Raw genomic sequence first — 12,413 nt, forward strand, 5'->3', positions numbered from 1 at the left:
CGTTTAGCAGTATAGGTTGTTTTCCTAATTGGGGGCAGTTTTGCCAGTATAGCAGCATTCACACTAGGCGCGCTTTGCCAGTGCAGTATACCAGTACTGCTGTACTGGCAGAGTGCTCCTCGTGTAGACATGGCCTTAGACGTCTCATTCGAAGTGTTAGCTCCCAGTGAGAGGCTGGAATAATGACAGATCTTTCCAAACGCTATTGAGAAAAGCACCTTATGCTACAAGCAGTTTCACTGATGATTTCTGTAGGATTTTGCAGACAAAGGTGCTCCTCAGGTTTAGTGAAAGTGGCACAGTTGGGTCCTTGCTAGTTATCTAGCTACAAAATCTAAGGTCACTGGAGTTTTCCTTGAATGATTTGGGATCTTTGCAGTCCCTTAATTTTTATTGTATAAAAGCTTTCCCCTTGACTGAATGAGAGATGAAGGGCTAACGGAGCACAAACCCCTTTTGCCAGGCTTTTCAGTAAATCCCATATTTTGCACATGCATTCTCAATGTTCAGCTGTCAGATTGCTGCAGTGAAAGTATTCCAGTGTGTTTGCACCTAACTACATGCACTTGTGCCTGCCCTGCTCTGCGGGTCTGTACTCAGACGATTAGCTGGAGCCAGGGCCCAGGCCACAAAATCCATTTTGCTGTTTGTAGTGCACTAACTTGAGCCAAGCTAATACATGTTTGTCTTTCCGGGTTGGGAAGCTCCCTCCCTGCTGCAGTGGAGACAGACCCTTCTAAACTTCAACCAGTTCAGCTCCTATTGCATTTCTGGTACTAACTTCTACTGCAGTTAGGGGAACCATGATCACCAGCAGAAGATTAGACATTAGACACTGCAGCACCTTGGAGTTAAAGGAGGGATGGGCAGATAAAAAATTATTCAGGTGTCCTATACTTTTATACAACTTTTTCTTTAAAAAAAAAAAATCTTTTCATCTTCACTTTTCTCAACCTCTCTGGGTTCTGACCATACAGGAAAGTCATGGAAATCTAGCACAAAATCTCACCCGATTTGTTAGTCCAATTTAGCACTCTCGATGTTTTAATAGGAATCCAAACTTCTGGATGCTTATTTGTATGGAACAGGGGTGGGCAAACTTTTTGGTCCAAGGGCCACGTCGGGGTGGGAAATTGTATGGAGGGCCAGGTAGGGAAGGCTGTGCACCCCAAACAGCCTGGCCCCCACCCCCTATCCGCCCCCTCCCACTTCCCGCCCCCGACTGCCCCCCTCAGAGCCCCTGACCCATCCAACCCCCCCTACTCCTTATCCCTGACCGCCCCCTCCCAGGACCCCCCGCACCAAACTGCCCCCCCACGGAACCCACCCCCATCCAACCCCCCCTTGCTCCCTGACCCCTGACTGCCCCCCAGCCCCTATTCACCCCCCCGCCCCCCAACATTGCCCCCGGGACTCCCACGTGCTATCCAACCCCTCCGTGTTCCCAGACCCCTGACCGCCCCAGAACCTCTGCCCCATCCAACCGCTCCCTGTCCCCTGACTGCCCCCCGGGACCTCCTACCCAACCCCCCCACTGCTGCACGCGCCGCCACCCCCCCCTTACCACCTTCTTACCATGCAGCTCAGAGTGGCAGGAGCTCACAGCCCCGCTGCTTGCGCAGCGGGGGCTGCAGGGGAGGGGGGACAGCAGGGGAGGGGCCGGGGCCAGATGGGAGCTCAAGGGCTGGGCAGGATGGTCCCCTGGGCCAGATGTGGTTAAAATGTCTGCAAATTTCATGGACTTGCAGTTGAAGTGAAATTGATGGAGTTCTGTTCTGTTTAAATTCTTCCATGTGAGTGGAAACAACTAGTCAGGAAAAATGTGTCTTTTTAGGATGTGATGGTTTTAATTTCAGATTATTTTTACATTTTCAAACTCCAAGTGATGCAATACAAATTAATGTTCAAAGCAGAAATTAATTAGGGTCTACTAAAAATTAGCTCACTGTAACTCATTTGTCTTTCTTGGGCCTGATTCTCCTTTTCCTCAGTGGTGTAAACCAGGAGCTACACTAGTGTAAACAGAGAAGGGAAATCAGGCTGCATGTTCTCAAACTTGACCATATTTGACAGCTAAGGTCTAGATAGGTAAATAAATCATTGTCAATAGATGACAGGTTTCAGAGTAACAGCCGTGTTAGTCTGTATTCGCAAAAAGAAAAGAAAAGGAGTACTTGTGGCACCTTAGAGACTAACCAATTTATTAGAGCATAAGCTTTCGTGTAGCTCACGAAAGCTTATGCTCTAATAAATTGGTTAGTCTCTAAGGTGCCACAAGTACTCCTTTTCTTTTCTTTTTGTCAATAGATGGATTCTCAGTGGATGGGTTTTTGAAAGTGCACAGCACTGGGCTAGCTTCTTCTCTCTTTGAAGACAATGGGAGCAGATTTAGGCCAACACTGAGTGCTTTTGAAAATCCCACCCTAATACTGAAGAATGGGCTTATGGTCCAGGTGCTGGACGAGGACCCTGGAGATCTAGGTCCAATTCCGGGCTCTGCCAAAACCTTCCCATATGACCTTGAGTAATCTGTCTGCATCCCATGTTTGTGGGAGGAGGCCAATACTTCCCTGTGGTGTTACACAGGTTCATGGGTGTAGGTGAGGCTCCCAGAAGCTGTGATGAAGGGGCCAACATAGACCCACCGACATTCCTGGTAGTGTTTACAGGCCAGATTTCTGCCAGCTGCTCCTGCTTCATTGTTCATCATTATCTCGCTCTCTCTTATTCCTCCATTTGCCAGGTCTTCCTCGCCTAAGATGACGCAGCAGATGCGGGACATTCAGCTGGCCCAGGGCAGGAAGCCGCCGGGACCTTCCTCCCCGAACGCCGCCAAGAGGCTTTACCGCAACCTCTCGGGGAAGTTCCGTGTTAACTACACTTCGTTCGACGAGGGCAGCTTGCCAGGGAGGAGTGAGAAGGAGAAGCTACGCAAGGCCTATCTTGTGAGTGCTTCAGACCAAAACTCGGCCCTGTGGTAATGCTAGGTGTACCCCGATGTGACTCCATTGGTGGTGGAGACGAGCGGGGGTGGGGTGGGCAGATCCCTGGCTGTACTCCATCCTTTGTGCACACATCTCAGCAACAGAGCTGGCTGGATGTCTGTGGGGTCTGAGGCACAGTAAATTCTGTCCCTCCTGGAGCAGGTGAATCCAGTCCTGAATGGTTCCTCAGGATAGGGTCGTTTGCTCTTTCTTAAAACAAAGGATTAGTATTGTCAGCTCCTTGGGGCAGGGACCGTCGTTTCATTCTGTTTGTACCATGCCTAGCGCAGTAGGGTTCCAGTCCATGACTGGGGCTCCTCAAGGCTACAGTAATACAAACCAGTCAATACTAATCAGTACAGGCCTAGGTGCCTGACGAATCCACCGGCATTTTGTGCGTCGTGTTAGGCATGGAACAGCTGTGGATAACGAGCCCTTTTGCCTAATGGTGTTAGGATGTCAAGGATCAGCCCTTCTGGTGGAGATTGGCAATAGACTCCATTCCGTCCCTACTGTCCTTTCAGAGCCTGTTTTGTGGATAGGCCTGAGGCTCGGCTTTCCATTCACCTGGCGCTAAATACACTGAGAACCCCATATAATGACTTGGAATGGACCCTGGCCAAATCTCAGTGAGGAAAGCAAAGTGAGGCTGCAATGCCCAGCACCCCAGGCTCAGTGGGCCCCATTTCTTGTGTCATTGCAGTTTCAGAGCAATGCAGCTCTCTTTGAGGCTGTTGAGCTGCAGGATCTGGACAGGGTGCAGGAGCTGCTAAAACAGTACAGCCCAGAAGAGCTGGACCTTAACACCCCAAACAGTGAGGGGCTTCTGCCGCTGGATATCGCCATCATGACAAACAATGCCCCCATTGCCAGGATGCTGCTGCAGGCCGGAGCCAAGGAGAGTCCACACTGTAAGTCACCATTACAGGGTATTTTTCTCACCCCCACCTGCTCTGCTGCATCTCATGCACTCTGTCTTAGATGCTAATGGAGCTCCGCTTACCGTAGCATCTAGGCACCCTAGTGCCTGGGCCAGTGTCTTCCTCTTTGAGAGTCCACTCTGCTCCACTGACCCAAAGGAAGAAGGCAGCGAGGACCTGGGGAAGGCTGACGGGAAGAGGCTTGTAGTGCAAGGAGTGGTGCAAAGGGAGATGTGTGAGATCCTGAGGGTTAACGAGAAGGTGGATGCATTGGGGTGACACAAGTCCCCAAACCCAATGGCATGATCTAAAACTAGGAGGGAGCCAGACAGCAGGAGAGCTCAGGAGAGATTTCTGTAAGGCCTTCCTGTAGAATGGACAGCCAAGGGCTGCAGGACAGGCTGAGCTGGGAGCATGTGTGTTTCTAAAGAGAGCACAGTAGGACTTAAAAATAGGCACCTGATGCATTGTGGAAGGTCAAAGGAGGAGGCCTATGTGCCCCTTCTGCCATAGGTGATTGTCCTCCTGAGACTGGCAGCATATGTTTCCTGAGTGGGGGGACAAGTGGATGTCTCTTTGCAGTGCCCCTCCCAGAGCTTGCCACTTGCTACCCTTTGCTGGCCTCAAGGCACATTCAGCTGCTTCGTGAGGTGGAAGGGGACTGCTCTGTACAGCAGAGGGTGGGAAGATGGAGCTAGGAGATCGTCCCAGCCTCTCCTGGACCTCTTGTGATCTCGCAGTCTCTGCTGGATAAAGGAGCTGGTGGGTAAAGACCTCCTGTGTCGTTTGCTCAGCATAGAGGTGTGGGGATTGAGTGTCCCATAAAGAGCCCTGAACGGTTTGTCCAGTGCCATGGGGGAATGAGGTTTCCCTGTTTAAATGAAGTCACTTAGTTTAATCTGTACAAGGGGAAGCCCTGTTAAGCATTTATCACTCTGCCTTCAGGGATAGAGGAATATTCTGTCTCCCAGCAGTGAGGCTGTGCTGTATTGGGGTCTGGGCTGGCAGTGGGTCCATGCAGACAGCATGTAGTGGGGATAGCTGGCAGAAGAGCAGACAGAGACCAGGAGTTCAGACAGACAGGTGGGCTCCTTTACCTCCAGTGGAGTCAGGAAAGCCCACAGGCTCCCCTTGGAAGGGTGGACATGGTTTAGAGCAGCTGTGAATATCAGAAGGTATCAGCCCATGTAGATAGCCAAGTCACTCTCACAGGTGGGAGGGATGAAGGCAGGTTGTTAACTCATCTGCTTGGCTTGATGGAGGTCTCATTTCATACAGTGGCCTCTGTTCTGTGCAGGAGGAAATACCAGCTAGCAGCAGGGAAGGGGATTGGCTTCATGTTTTAAGGGGGTAATAGAAGAATGATCACAGTTGCTTTCTGCAGACAAACAGCACGACTCCCACTTTTCCTGGACTGTGGGGTATTCCAGAGCAGGCACGTTGCATAATGGTGGGCAAATCTCAGAAGGGTCAGAGACCATAGTCAGTCCTGATCGGCACCCAGCCATTCAGACTCTGATCCCAGTTCTCCAAGCCAGCTGAGTTTGTGTAGTAGGGCCAGGGGAGCTGGTGGGAACAGGCTGTCTCAAAGTTGCTCACCCTGCCACTCGCCCTGGGAAGTGGCCAAGTGCCTGGGAACAGACAGCAACCCTTTACTCTCAAGACAGCTTTAGTTTGGAGCCATGGGCCAGCTCCTGCAACCTGCAGGAAGGACACGAGCACTAGTCCGGGACACTGCACGGAGGGGTGGGGACGGGGAGGCAGCCTTGCCAGTAGATCTGTGACTACATGGATCTCCTGGCTGGAGGGACAGCATAGCGATCAGCTCTGTGCCATTCCATCCCTCCTAAAGCCCTGTTCAAAGCCCACTCATTCCAGCTGTGTGCATGGGAGTGACCCCGGGTAGCTCTGGGACATTGCTTATGGCCATTGTGTTATACCAATAAAATAAAAACCAGCAGGGTCTTATTAAAGGGGAAAAGGCAAAATGCCACATTTATTGTGAATACAGAAAGAATCATAGTAAGCAGTTAGTTATAGCTATAACATTCCATTCAGTTTCATATTTATTCACATATTCATTCATACACACACAGGTTCTGCAAGGTTGTTACCATAGTTACCAGCCTTAGAGTTGCTCATGCCAAGCCACTGGCCAGGTGGCCTGGACATGAGGAGGAAGCGGGGCTTTGTCAGATGCTCATCTGATGCTCCTGGAAGTTGGTTTGCAGAATCAGACCCCAAAGTTGTCACTTTCTAGAGTCCATTTTTATAAGAATTTATTCCTATGCCAGTCTATGGAATTGCTTCATCATGCTGTTGCTGAACTAATCAGCAGATGGCACATTCCTGATGGCTCCGTTATGCTAGATGTTATCTTGTTTTTTGGTTCTCCCATCCTTGAGGCTGTTGGGTGGATTCCAGTCTGCCCTCCAGGGGTCCTCTGGTTATTTCCACTTGACACCTTCTCCAGCCGATGGACACTGGATTCTTAGGCTGGCTCCTCCCTGATCATTCAGTTATTATCCACACCAAGCATCCATCCACATACATCCTCTAGCTCTATTTTAATCACAATTGTTAACAAAGAGAGATGAATACAACAAAAGGGCGGGGAGTCTCGGGGTGCTGTTTCTGTTGTTATAGAGTATTGCTTTGAGTCTCTCTCTGTGTGAGTAGTTGTTGTTACAAAGAATTGCTTTGAGAACAGACTCTGTCTTAGAATGTACTAACACAATTAGCAGCTTGCAAGTTCCACACAGAGAGGGAGAGAAACAGTACCAAAAATCAAGAGACCTCTTAATTTGTAATACCCTGGAATTTAAACTATGGGGAATCAAACTCATTTGTGATTTTTATACAGAACTTCTTTAATATGATCCAACAATTGCTGATGATGCTGCCTGGAGGATATGAATCAGGCCAAGTAACTGATGAACATATCACAGTGTACATAAGGGAGGAGCACAGGGCATAGTGTAGAATCAAAGATGTGTTGGGGGCTTGCGTGCAGTGGGCTGGACCTAACGGGCCTGTCTTCTTTCTCTCTCACTTCCCTGCCCCGGCAGTCATGAGCCTGGAGAGCCGCGCCTTGCATCTGGCAACTCTGGTGCGGGAGGCAGAGCAGCGAGTCAACGAGTTCACAGCACAGGTGGTGAATGAGACGCCCAACACTGATTGCTCAGAGAAGGAGAAGCAGCTGAAATCCTGGGAGTGGCGATACCGGCTTTACAAGCGCATGAAAGCTGGGTTCGAGCATGCCCGTGAGTGCCCCATGGACTTGCACATGGCACAGGGTGGGGACAACAAGCACCAGCACAGGGAGCAGGAGGGAAGCGGTGCATGGCTGGGGAGAAGGACTCTGGGGAGAGGACTGCACTGAGCGGGGGGGATTGCCATGGGAGCTGCAGATTGATACTCTCCTGGATAGTCACAGCAGAGTGCATTCCGCCCTGAGCCTTCCCATGACTGGACATTTCTGAACCTATCCCTGTCCTTTCTGTTCCTAGGTGCGCCGGACCCACCCACTAATGTGCACCTGTCTGTGGCCAGCAGCAGTTCTGTGCAGGTTACCTTCGGGGAGCCCCTAAGTGTCAACTCAGCCGTTGTCACCAAATACAAAGGTGAGGCCATGGGAGAACCACGCACCCGTGGCCCCTGCAGGACGCCAGAACAGGGCAGGCCCGATGCTCCCTGCTCAGGGGTAGAAGGCAGCATGGTCTAATAGTTAGGGCACGAGGCTCGGAGTCAGGAGAGCTGGGTTTTATTCCCAGCTCTGCCAGTGACTCTCAGTGACCTGAGGTGAGTCATTTTCCCCTCCCCGCCTGTACAGTGATAGTGGTATTAAAGTGCTTGGGAACTATACATGGAAAGAGCTCCTGTGATGTCAGAGCCTGTGTGATTTCACTGCAGACCAGTGATCTCTGCTATGGCTTGAGGCAAGAGGGTTTTTGCCTCCCTCCCCTCTTCTTTGACACAACTGTTGATGAGGAATAAAAATCCACAGGGCAGCCTGGTTATTGCTGAATGATCCCTTTCCAGTCACTGCTAACTGATACCGGACACTGCAAAGACCAATGGGCATTAATGTCCACAGGAATAACGTTTGTAATGACATTATCAAGTCTGTGTTAGGGAATCTCAAATTCCAACTCAGGATGGGCCCCGAGCAAAACCCTGGTCCAAACACCCTGGAAACGTCAGGAAGTTTGTTTGTATATTTGAACTTTGCAGCTGGCCCGAACCTACTCCGGGCTGAACCAGGATTCGTACACACCCAGACAGAGGAGAAGTTTGGGTCTGGAGCTGAACTTTGCAACCCTGTCTCTTCCTCGGGTTGATCTCTGGATCCCACAGGAACAAGGCCCATTTGGCGCTAGCACCTGCTCCTGCAGAGGGATTTCCGATCCCTCCTTTTCAATCTGGTGTGTCCTCTAATATCTTTGGCTTTCACAAGAGTTTTCTTTTACCAGGAACCACCAAATCCTGATGTTTAATCTACTTTATCTGTTCCCCCTCTATGCCTTTCTCTTGCCTTTGTCTGGTCCATGTGTCTGTCTTTTTATCTCCAGGCTCGTCTATCTGTCTGTCCATTTAGCCTGTCTGTCTGTCTGCCTCTCCATCTCTTTCCCCAAATGCTCTATGCTCAGTCTCTGCTATGTCCAGAAATACAGTTGAGCCCACGGGAGCACCTGTATTGTGCCGAATGCCTGGGGGCTCTCTGGGCAGTTGGTTTCCGATCCATTCTCCCGTTCACTCCGCTGTGCCTTTTCTCAGACATCTCTGCAGCATACGCAGCTGGCCTGGCTGTATCTAGTTCGTTGATTTCATAGTCAGTCCCCTTACAGCAGCTGTACCGTCCATGGCAGCCTGGCACTGTAAGCTAGCCCAGTCTGCCTGCCAAGCGCTACATCCCTCTCCTTGTTCATGAATGCCTCCCCAATTACTGACAAGGCCGTGGGGCTCTCTTTGTTTGCAGTTGAGTGGAGCTGTTCCCCAACCTTCTCCCCTCCCCTAGGGGAGGTGGTGATTGACAAACTAAGGAACCTGCACTTCACGATCCGGGGGCTCATGTCGGTAAGTGAGCGCGACGCCACATCCCTTCACTCTGAGCCATGGCAATGAGGCTGTGTGTGAGGGGTAAAGAGGGGTGATGGGCTCCAGGGAGAGCTGCCCTTCCCAGATGTGGGCAGTGCTAGAGTCATCTGAGGGCAGCTGAGTATGGCTTAGCCTGTTCTTTAGCAGGCATCGCCATCTCCAGGATTACTCCCCCCAGGGGCCTGGCTCCACTCAGAGTGATAGTCACCTTTGTGTGGCTCTCTGGACTGAAGTGAATTTCAGCCTGAATGAGTCCCCACACAAAACCCCATATGTGCCCTCTACAGGGGGTACCCATACTGTGCTCTGTGGGCACGGCACAATGTTGGGAGCCACAGAGCCCTCTGCAGCTCCAAGCAGCCATCTGGCAAGTGTGTTCCCCCGGGGTTCTGTATTACAGGTGCCATATTTAGTCAGTTTGGGGCCAAGTTTTCCAAAGACAGGCGAGGTGCGTCTTCCACCCCCAGTTTTGAATTATGAGTTCACATGTGGGTACTTGCCTCTCTGGCTTCCCTAAAACATGGCTGCCAGTGGTACCCGTAATAAAGTACTGAGCCTTTGCTCATTTGCACAAATACCCGTGGTGCTTTTCTCCAAGAGACAAGACAAAGGAGAAGGAGCCTTAAAAAGCCAAGAGACAGAACAGCACATCCCCGTATGCTACTATGCATATTTGAACACACATGCATGCAGTGATCTTCCCTAGCCGACACTGCTACCTCCAGGGCACAGGGTTAATGGAAGAGGGGAGTGCAGAACTCCCTGTTAGTGCTGGGGAATGGTTCTGGACTGAGAGCCCAGCGCAAGATTCAGTGCAGGGCCTATACCAGTGTAAGGCACAGGCCCCTGGGGGTGGAAAGGTCAGTGGGGGAAGAGGTCATGGCAGTGCCAAACTGCTGCCACTTCCATTGCAGCTAGAGGGCTGTTGGGAGTGGAGTCAGTGAGCAGCACCGTCCAGGAAGGGGGCAGCCGGAAGGCATGCTGCTTCCGATTTTCCTCTGGGCAGCCATGCAGCCACATTTGCTGTTGATCCTGGGGACAGCACTCTAGATCAATGAGCCCCTCAACCCTAGTGCCATGCAGGACTCTTTGACATGCTGCTAGCAGATTGGGGAAGTGACCCATCTCTCCCCAAACCACCCCCTGGGAGGGGATGGCTTATCCCTGTTCACAGGCAGGATGGGATCCACCAGTTTACCCTTGTGGGTAGCATCTTCCCCTAGACCCCATGAAACGATAAATACCCAGGGGACTGGAGAGGCATCTGGCTTCCACAGCACGGCCTTGGCTACTTTGCATGGCGAGGGAATGGGGAGGAGGGAATTCCCATGCATGCAGGATCCCCAAGTAGAAGAGAAAATAGGTTCATTCACTAAGCCTCTAATTTATCCCCTGTCTCCCACCCTGCTCCCATCTCTACCCAGGCTCCTACTAACCAGCAAATCAGAGGCTGATTCCTCAGCCACCTGCAAAGATCAGATTCTTTCACCAACTCCTTAACTCATTGGCTCTCAACCTTTCCAGACTACTGTACCCCTTTCAGGAAGCAGATTTGTCCTGCATACCCCCAAGTTTCACCTCACTTAAAAACTACTTGCTTACAAAATCAGACATAAAAATACAAAAGTGTCACAGCACACTATTACTGACAAATTGCTTATGTTCTCATTTTTACCATATAATTCTAAAATAAATTGATTGGAATACAAATATTATACGTACATTTCAGTGTATAGTCTATAGAGCAGTATTTCCAAGTCATAGAATACCAGGATTGGAAGGGACCTCAGGAGGTCATCTAGTCCAACCCCCTGCTCAAAACAGGACCAATCCCCAATTTTTGCCCCAGATCCCAAATGGCCCCCTCAGGGATTGAACTCATACCCCTGGGTTTAGGAGGCCAATGCTCAAACCACTGAGCTATCCCTCCCCAATACAGTCATTGTCTGTATAAAATTTTAGTTGGTACTGACTTTGCTAGTGCTTTTTATGTAGCCTGTTGTAAAACTAGGCAAATATCTAGAGGAGTTACTGTATCCCATGGAAGACCTCTGTGTACCCCCAGGGGTACGCATACCCCTGGTTGAGAACCATGGCCTTAGCTAACTGGGAACGAGAACCAGCCTCTGGTTCCATCTCTGAGAGCTTACCAAGGTCATGGGATGGTTTGGGCCAATGTCTCTGAAACCCTCAGGGCCCATGTTGCCTGTCAGCTGTCTCCTTCCCAGGGTGCTATGGAGCAGTTCAGAAAGCAAACACAGGAGCCATGGCTCTGAGAAGTGTGGCTCAGTGACGAACTTGACACGTGGCAGCTGAGTCAGAGATATAGCTTTTAAGCCAATATGCCAAGTCTGTCCCACAAACCCCAGCCTGAGTGTGATGGTATTATCTGGAGCAGTGCTGAGGAAGTGAAAAGGCCATTGGAGACTCCTCATCAGGGGGGCAGAGAGATCACGAGAGAGGCTCCTGCAGTGAATGGAGGGAGCTACTGTCTTGGTGTAAGACAGTTTTGCAGTGGGAGGGGAGTTTGAGCAGGAGGAGCTAGACCAGGAGTGGCCAACCTGAGCCTGAGGAGGAGTCAGAATTTACCAGTGTACATTGCCAAAGAGCCACGGTCATACGTCAGCAGCCCCCCATCCGCTTCCTCCCTCTCCCCCTGCTCCCAGCGCCTCCTGCCCACCGGCAGCCCTGCCAATTCAGCGCCTCCCCCTACCTCCCCACACCTGCCAATCAGCTGTTTTGAGGCGTGCAGGAGGCTCTGGGGAGGAGCGAGGGCACGGCAGGCTCAGGGGAGGGGGCGGGAAGGGGTGGAGTGGGGGCAGGGCCTGTGGCAGAGCCAGGGGTTGAGCAGTGAGCACCCCCTGGCACACTGGAAAGTTGGCGCCTGTAGCTCCAGCCCCGGAGTCGGTGCCTGTACAAGGAGCCGCATATTAACTTCTGAAGAGCCGCATATGGCTCCGGAGCCACAGGTTGGCCGCCCCTGAGCTCGACGTTAAAGCTAGACACAGAAGTTCACTATAATGCTATGTCTAGGCTCATGGTGGCGTGTAGAGTACAGGCACTGTGTGTAGCTACACGCCACAGAGGAAGGCTCCGGCAGCTGTGGAGGCTGCAGGGAAGGGCTCCAGTTGCTGGGGAGGCTATGGGGAAGGGCTTTGGTTGCTGAGGAGGCCGCAGGGAAGAGCTCTGGTGGCTGAGGAGGCCGCGGGGAAGGGCTCCGGTGGCTGGGGTGGCTGCGGGGAAGGGCTCTGGTTGCTGGGAAGGGCTCTGGTGGCTGAGGAGGCTGCAGGGAAGAGCTCTGGTGGCTGAGGAGGCCACGGGGAAGGGCTCCGGTGGCTGGGGTGGCTGCGGGGAAGGGCTCTGGTTGCTGGGAAGGGCTCTGGTTGCTGGGGAGGCCACAGAGAAGGGCTCT

General features: G+C 51.6%; 1 protein-coding gene across 9 annotated transcripts in view; it reads left to right on the plus strand.

The window, feature by feature from the left end:
* The window catches only part of LOC140918455 (ankyrin repeat and fibronectin type-III domain-containing protein 1), a 574,998-nt gene that overhangs the window by 541,668 nt on the left and 20,917 nt on the right, over positions 1-12,413 (plus strand). For all 9 annotated transcript variants that reach the window (XM_073362896.1, XM_073362893.1, XM_073362895.2 and 6 more), the window contains 5 exons: positions 2,744-2,945; positions 3,688-3,895; positions 6,973-7,167; positions 7,414-7,527; positions 8,883-8,980. In XM_073362896.1, the coding sequence (XP_073218997.1) occupies positions 2,744-2,945; positions 3,688-3,895; positions 6,973-7,167; positions 7,414-7,527; positions 8,883-8,980 (817 nt within the window). The remainder of the gene's footprint in view (positions 1-2,743; positions 2,946-3,687; positions 3,896-6,972; positions 7,168-7,413; positions 7,528-8,882; positions 8,981-12,413) is intronic.

The sequence above is a fragment of the Lepidochelys kempii genome, chromosome 10 (assembly GCF_965140285.1).
Source record: "Lepidochelys kempii isolate rLepKem1 chromosome 10, rLepKem1.hap1, whole genome shotgun sequence".
Classification (NCBI taxonomy): Eukaryota; Metazoa; Chordata; order Testudines; family Cheloniidae; genus Lepidochelys; species Lepidochelys kempii.